We start from the raw sequence: 8,066 nt of genomic DNA, 5'->3' as shown, positions 1-8,066 counted from the left end.
TTTATATTAAAAATGCACACCGGCGTGTGCTTGTGCTCCACAAAGAAGTCCACTCTTGATTTCATAAGTCATTACTACTCTGTTAATATTCACCATAAAAACGTTACACAACAGTAGTTTTTGAGGACTGAGAAGTGCACTGGTCAGCAGTTTTTATTTATTCTTGTCGGTGCTCTGGGTTAGTTACCTCTCAGAGTTAGACCAGGGTGTGGATCTGACTTCTGGAATATTCTGGAATATATTTCTTAGCAGCTGTTGATTATTGCTTTATACTATCATGCAAAATGATAAAAAATAAACTGTCAGTCAGCCTTTGTTAGAGTAACAATCACTACATTTATACCCATTTTCTACATTTAGATTTGCAGCTGCTCTATGGCTTTACATTTATTAAGAATGATCACATTTTATTATACAGTGGAAATCAACGCTGCATAAACATCTTCAGCAAGCTGCTTCAGTTTGAAGTGTTTTTGAGATTTTTATGGTGAAAAGGGAGCAATCTAAATTCTGTGAATCTCTCCAGCACTCACTTTCCTGGTAGCTGGTCTGGTCTGAGCGGTGGGATGAGTGGGGTGGAGCACATCAAACACTGTGGGCGTCTTCGTGGGCGTCCACATGATGTCGCCCACCTTTGCCACACAACAATATAAATGTTTGCCGCAGCAGCAGCCGAGGCACCTTTTGTCCGGCTCTCCAGAGGACTGCTCACCATGAGGCTGCTTGCCCACGTCCTGTGCTTCTGCCTGGCCCTGGTCCTGGCCTGGGCTGACCCGTAAGCATTAATGCCTTTAACCAGAAACTTAATTCTTTAGAGTTTTTATTTCTGCTGGTTGCAGTTTAACTTGCAGTTAAATGTTTTTCTGTGTAAACACAGCTGCTACAACACTTTTTCAACCATGATCACACTCTCACACTATAATATGGGGGATTTTTACTTTGCTGCTCTTCATGAATTGTATCTAAAATCCTAAATGTGAAGCAGCTCTTTCAAACAGCAGATCTGAAATGACAATGATTTTCTTTTTCTGTTCTGTTTAACCAGGCAAGAGGCTCACGCACACGGTGAGTTGGTAGAAAGCATCACCAGTTTCACATCCTCACCAGTCAGCCATTAGATATTTCTCGTTATGAATGTTAACACTTCATTTAAAAACATGATTTTACATTCCTGACATCCTGCAGCTGATCTTGACCGCTGCCAAGGCCTTGAGATGGACGCCGTTGCAGTGAACGAAGAGGGAATCCCATACTTTTTCAAGGGTAAATCCCTCCCTATTGTAGAATCATGGGCAGGCTTTAGGTAGGCTTTTAGGCTTTACCTCAATACAGCAGGAAGTTGCTTTCCTAATGTCCCCAAAACAAATCACACTTAAGCACGAGTCAAGTGATAACAGAGCACTAAGTCAGTCAGACTTGCTTTTTGTATAATAATTTCGACTCACGAGCTGCAGAAGAACGTTTGTATCTTCCATCTGAAGTCTGAGTCCTGTGTTTCCAATCAGGCGACCATCTGTTCAAGGGCTTCCATGGCAAAGCTGAGCTGTCAAATGAGTCCTTTGCTGAGCTGGATGACCATCACCACCTGGGCCACGTCGACGCTGCCTTCCGCATGCACTACGAGGACAGCCCCTCTGATCACGATCACATATTCTTCTTCTTGGTACGGTCCAGTTTTATAAAGTCTCTCCATGTTAAGATCAAAATTGAGATTAAAAGTATCATATCACGTAAAAGTTAACTCTCCAGGGAACACGTTCGAGATTAGAGACATTCACTGGGTTATTTTTTTTCAGCTGCTGTCAGGGTGTGTAACAACTGTATCGGCTTGTTATTTTCTAATCTCACCGTAGAGCACTCATTAGTAAGAGAGGTTCATGTCTTCAGATTCAGTGACCTTGTTGAAAAAGACTTTTTATCTTGCTCAAAATGAACTTTTTACTCGTGTAATCGGATGTAAGACTTTGTGTAATGGCTCAGCCACATAAGACAAAACAAAAAAGAGTGTGTCATCACTACTTATCTGTATTTTAATTGTTCAAGCATAATTACTTGATAGTCTAATCTGCTGATCCTTTGCTACAGGACACAAAGGTGTTCAGCTATTACCAACACAAGCTGGAGGACGGCTACCCCAAGGACATCTCCGAAGTCTTCCCTGGAATCCCCGACCACCTGGATGCTGCTGTGGGGTGTCCCAAGCCAGAGTGTGATGAAGACTCGGTCATCTTCTTCAAGGGTCAGTGCACATTCCTCAGCTTCCTCATTGTATTGTGGGGTTTGTTTTAGTGATAAGTGAGTCAGATCAAGTGAAAAATGTTTATTGTGAATATGTTTTTCTTTCAGGGTTCTTGTCTGGATGCAAATTAACAATTTTCTTTAAAGAAATTGCTTCATAAAGCACTTTTAGTTTTGGGTCTTTGCTTTGTTTGGCCTGGCCTTTTCTGCACATCTTTTCATAAATATAGTAGCCTGATAATGCTCAGTTTCAACCTCAAAGCCTTGAGGCCATTTCTCAGTACTAATGAATAACTTTGAAACATATCTCTTGTTTCCGTAGGACACGACGTCTACCACTACAACGTCAGAACCAAGGCTGTGGAAGCGAAAGAGTTCAAGTCCATGCCAAACTGCACGTCTGCCTTCCACTTTATGGAGCACTTTTACTGCTTCCACGGACACATGTTCTCCAAGTTTGACCCAAAGACTGGTGAGGTGCACGGCAAATACCCCAAAGAGGCGCGCGACTACTTCATGAGATGCTCCAAGTTTAGTAAGTGATAAATCATTCAGCGCTGTATTCCTGAATATCAGTCTGAGTCCCTGTATCCCTGCAGAGGGTGAAACGTTCAGAGAGAGAATATTCCAGAAGTTCATCCATAAAAAGCTCTGGAAGAAAGAACGTGAATGGACCTTGAGTCTGTTTGTGTGACAGATGACCCAGTTTACATTATCAGCTGACCTGATGACTGATGACTCCTCTGTCCGATTAAAATAGATATAAAATGCTGCTTTACAGATAATCAGCAAAATATAGTTCAAGTATTGAAATCAGAAAACTGTCCTCTGCATTATTATGTGTTCTATTAAATACTATTACGTATTGCTGGTGCATTTTAGTGCTGCAGTTGGTTGAGGTCGAGCTCATTTTGAACTATTAGCTAATGATTCTTTTCATTGTGGATTGATCTGCTGATTATTCTCTGCATTAATCGATGTGATTGGTTTGAAATCAATGGGAAATGCTGTCACAATGACCCTGAGCCCAAAGTGACGCCTTCAAATCAAACATTACCAAAAAGAACAAGCATATTTTAAGCCATTAGTATGTTAGTGTCAGTGAAGTGGTATCTAAACTCACATGTGATGACTTCCTGATCCACCTTCTGTCTTTTCCTTCACCAAATGTGATAAATATTTTGGAAGCGAGGTTTCAGAAGGTCACTCACTCCTTCCAGTTCCAAAAATCTATTTTTATCTCTGAACACAGTCTGTTTCTGGATGTAAAAGCAATCCAGTAGAGTTTCCCTCCGAATCTGACACAGAGGCACATTAAAATGTGATTTAAAGGCCACGAAGGCTCATCAGAGTTCCCATCAACGTCGCATTTGTTTAAGAGCGATGTTACAAATTAATGAAGCAATGATAAAATACTCTGCTGAGCATGTTTGAGTCAGTTTGGAGGCCATGCTGAGCACAGACAGAGCTATGAATCCATATTTAACGTCAGCATTATGTTTGCTGTTCAGGCGATGACAGCGACCCCGTGGAGAGGGAGCGCTGCAGCCGCGTCCACCTGGACGCCATCACCTCTGACAGCGCTGGAAACATGTATGCCTTCAGAGGTGAGGTCTGGAAATGGTTCCCCAATGCTTTGGGATCAGGCGGCGGAGAGTTATGGAGAGTTATGTGCCGGAAAACAATTCTTAATGAACCGCAAACAAAGTCACAAACTAATATTGATGTTTATTACTGAGCTGTCTTTATGCCAAACTAAGCTGAAGTCATAGTTTGGTCTCAGACATAAGAGTTGTTTTGATCTTCTCATCTAACTCCAAGCCATGAAGTGTGTTTCCCAAAATGTTAAACTACTACACGGGTTGGATGCAGATCCCAGTGGACCTCCAGCATCCTCCTCTCCTCAGTCCAAACACTCATATTTTCTTGCCAAAATCTAACACTAATGATATTTTGTATAAACAGCTGAGCCGTATTTTAGCCACAACATCAAACTACTGAGAAATACAGTAAAGTGTTCCACCAGCTAAATGAAATAGATCCTATTGAACACCAGTTGTTCACCAGCCAGTGGAGGTCTGTGTGGGTTGAGTCGGTACAGAAACTTGACCTGGATCCTGAGTTATAATCTTTGAAGAATTGAGTGTGTTCGTCTTTATCAGCTCCATTCAGGGTCGTCTTGGTCTATTTGAACCAGATCTTTCTCTCTGTGGTTTCCTTTCAGATTGTGTCTCTTATTTTTGAAAATAAAGATTAGGTTTGGGGAGGTATTAGGATTAGTTTCAGATCAGTAAGACTTCCAACAGCCACGCTGGCTGAGAGACTACAAAGTAGTGGAGTTGCAGGTGATTAGTGGGGATCATTTGGACTGTGACTTTCCAGCCTTACTACCGCGTTTGCGTTTTGCAGCATCTAAGCGAGTCTATTGTCTTGCAGGCCATCATTTCCTCCGTAAAGATGAGGGCAATGACACACTGCAGGCTGACACCATCGAGCACGCCTTCAAGGAGCTGCACAGCGAGGTGGATGCTGTTTTCTCTTACCAGGACCACCTTTACATGATCAAGGTAAAGTACGGAGGCAAGAACACACTCATCTTATAGCTCCAACACCTTTTCCTCAAGGCTAAAACACACAACATGTACGATCTCTTCCTTTGTGTCAGGATGAGCACATCTTTGTTTATAAAGTTGGGGAGCCACACACCCACCTGGACGGCTACCCCAAGCCTGTAAAGGAGGAGCTGGGCATCGAGGGTCCCATTGATGCTGCATTTATCTGCAATGACGAGCACACTGCTCACATCATCAAAGGTAAAGACACAGGCAGCATCCAGAGTAACACACAAGGCAGACGACAGTCCATGAACGAACTATGGGATCACGTAGATGTCTAAAGAAGGCAGAGACACGACAGTGAAGCAACTGGTCTCTGCTCTCAAAACATCAGAGCCGGAAAAGCAGCAATTCTGCTGAGAGAACTCATCCTCCCTTAATAAGTAAATGTTATTCAGTGTTAAATCTGGGTTAAATGAAGAAAACCAAAAGTATATTAAATGAGGAAGAAGTTAGGAGGGCGGAGGGAGCTGCTGCAGCAAACAGCATCCACATGAGTAATGTGAGCAGAGTAATAGTGGGAAAGTATATATATATATATTATTAGCAAAACTGGTCCAAAGAGGTCATCAAAACCAGTTTAAACCACCACTTTGGATCTTGTGCTATAAACGTTTGGGTGGATTGTCTTTAAATTCACAATCTCCAAAGGGCGAATCGTTTAAATATCTCAAATCTCACCAAATTTGGTGTGTTGAGTGAAATCAACAACTGCTGCATGATTTGCGATGTAATTTGGTGCACACAGTCCTGATGATGTTGGCACAGAGAAGCTAGCGTGGCTGCAGACTCTTGTTCACATGTGTTGCTGTTCTGCTGGAGCGATAGCTACACGTAACCCTAAGGCGTAAAAAAAAGCGTCACTTGTCAATCGAAATCAGCCCAGTTTTGATCGAGATGTCTGAAGTCCAGACCAGCAAACGATGCATACTGGGAAATGACTTCACTTTAATCACAAAAGTCCAGGTCAGAGCTTCATCTCTGTAAAAATGACCCTTCTTGTGCTCTCCACAACTGATCACAACTCTCTTGCTGCCTGCTCTCCTCCAGGTCACACCATGTATGATGTGGATATGAAGGCCAGCCCTCATGTTGCAGGCAACGAGCGACCGATTTCCCTCTTCAAATCTGTTGACGCTGCCTTGTGCAACTCTGAAGGAATCAAAGTGATCAAAGGGAACCACTTCTACCATTTCGCCAGCCCGATGCTGCTCGTTGCTGGCAGGTCTCTGCCTGAGCAGCACAAGGTCTCTCTGGAGATATTTGGCTGTGATCACTAGGAGGCTTGTGTTATAGGACTGAATGGATTGTGCATAATGTCACATACAACGTGGTGAAACATGGAAAAACAACAGCAACAAAAACATCATGCAGAAAGACCAACAAGAACAACAAGCTGCTAAGCTTTCGACTACACATGCTTACAGACAGAGTCTCGTCGTCGTCGTCTGTTATTTTTCCTTTTGGAAGGTTCTTACTCTTCATAATCAATCTAGTTGTTTTTCTGTGATTCATTTTGCACGTTGTTGTTGTGAATAAAGAAGGGAAACAACAGTGTTTTTCTCGAATTTCATCTCCTAATAATTTCAATCACACAGAAAACAGAGTCTTGATTTGACACGGTTAAAATTAGACTTGAGGGTAAACTAGTTTTGGTTGCCGTGTGCAGTGAGAACTAACAAAAGAGACACACTTGCAAAAGACAAGAGGAACTTCTCTGAAATACAGTAACAGCCAAATTGGAGTCGAGTTCATTCATTTACTGTCAGAAATGTTATCGCCCATATTGGTTGAATTGCATTCTGTTAATTTCCTGCTGACTTACTGAGCGCTGACTAAAAGACTCTGTAGGTCAAGTTAGTAATTCATTAAGTGAACCTTGTCTCCGTCATGCAGCTCCTCTGAAAAGTGAACGGGACCTTTAGCAGCTTTTTACTTTGATAGAAGTTTGGGGTTTTCACCAGTAGAGGGCAGAGTCCCACTTCAGGAAGCAGCTTGATCCACAGTGAAACTTGTGTTTCGCTCAGCCTGTGTGTTTGTGGCTGCCTTGTTTCTCTCCAGCAGAGCGGCAAAGATAAGTCAGTGCAGGTGTGATATCATTATATTCCTTTGAGGCGTACGCCGAGACAGATTAGAGAAAACCACAGGGAGCAATTCTTTTTCATGTGAAGCCCCAAAAGACTGTACTTGCAAAATGATACTGATTTTAATGCATCAGCTCTCAGGTACCTGCCAGTGGATCCATCTTTTCAACACTGCTGTAGGATCAGGGATTGTTTAAAACTACACAACTCAACTTACACTTCTCCAAACGGGTCATGCATTTATGACTAAAAAGATCGGTATGGTTCAAATTGCAAGTAAATCTCTAAACTGTGGTGCTTCCAGTGCACAGGCCTGATAGACATTCAGCCTTTGTAGCCACGTGAGGCCTGTTTGCTGCTGTCTTACTATCATATTGTTCCAGGTTTTTACCAGGTCAGAACTTGACTTGACTGGGATTATTTGCCTTCCGAGTCAAGTCTTTAGAGGGTCGTGTCTGAGTCCAGTCTCAAATCCTCATTTTTGTGACTTAAATCTGACTCTGAGTCCAAACACGAAGGGTTCAGTGTACGGCTCTGCTCACAGGGTAACAGATCTGAAATCAACAAAACCCCTTTCATTCAGTACGAAGCGGTGGCTTAACTGCCTTCTTTTGCTACAAAGAAATGGCTTTCTAGCAACCACTGGCCTGATAAACAGAGGACGAAGGCTTCGGTCATTAACAAAACAAGGCTTTGCGGTGGTTTCGGGGTTCTCCCTCCCGTCCTCAGTGACCTGCTGTTCATTGCGCAGCTCCAAACTGAGGCAATCGGGTGATGTCAGCTTCATGACCAGAGCTGAAGTCTTTGATAACAACACGCTTCATTGGATCACACAATCCCTCACTTCACCCCACCGCTTGCTGGGATGACAATAGCGGGAGAAACACTGAGGCCCTTCACCAGTCTTGATATGATGCCACAGTCCACTATAGTCCAGGCTGCCAGCGCAACAGCACTCATACATCAAATGTGGGCGATGAGTCTAATGAGAAAAGTGTGACAGCGGTAGCTTCTTTAATATTAATATAATGTTTTAGTCTTAGTGTCCCTAAGTGTCCAGTCTACTCTAAATATAGACTAATAGACTAAATCAAAACTGCAGCACAGTTCAAAAGCAGCACAGACTAAA

General features: G+C 42.8%; 1 protein-coding gene across 2 annotated transcripts; it reads left to right on the top strand.

Annotated features, from left to right (window-relative positions):
• Positions 1-713: 713 nt before the first annotated feature.
• hpxa (hemopexin a) lies at positions 714-6,133 on the top strand. 2 transcript variants are annotated; one of them, XM_070837764.1, is made up of 10 exons: positions 714-775; positions 1,046-1,065; positions 1,186-1,263; positions 1,506-1,663; positions 2,086-2,239; positions 2,561-2,773; positions 3,750-3,845; positions 4,675-4,805; positions 4,904-5,051; positions 5,904-6,133. In XM_070837764.1, exons 1-10 carry the CDS (start codon positions 714-716, stop codon positions 6,131-6,133), a joined length of 1,290 nt encoding a protein of 429 aa, XP_070693865.1. The 2 variants fall into 2 exon arrangements, with proteins under 2 accessions (XP_070693865.1, XP_070693864.1); XM_070837763.1 differs by lacking the exon at positions 1,046-1,065 and having other exon boundaries at positions 714-774; positions 1,174-1,263.
• Positions 6,134-8,066: the final 1,933 nt, after the last annotated feature.

Source organism: Pempheris klunzingeri, chromosome 10 (genome assembly GCF_042242105.1).
Source record: "Pempheris klunzingeri isolate RE-2024b chromosome 10, fPemKlu1.hap1, whole genome shotgun sequence".
Taxonomy (NCBI): domain Eukaryota; kingdom Metazoa; phylum Chordata; class Actinopteri; order Acropomatiformes; family Pempheridae; genus Pempheris; species Pempheris klunzingeri.
Note: the sequence above shows the minus strand (reverse complement) of the source record. Positions and strands in the feature narration are given on the sequence as shown.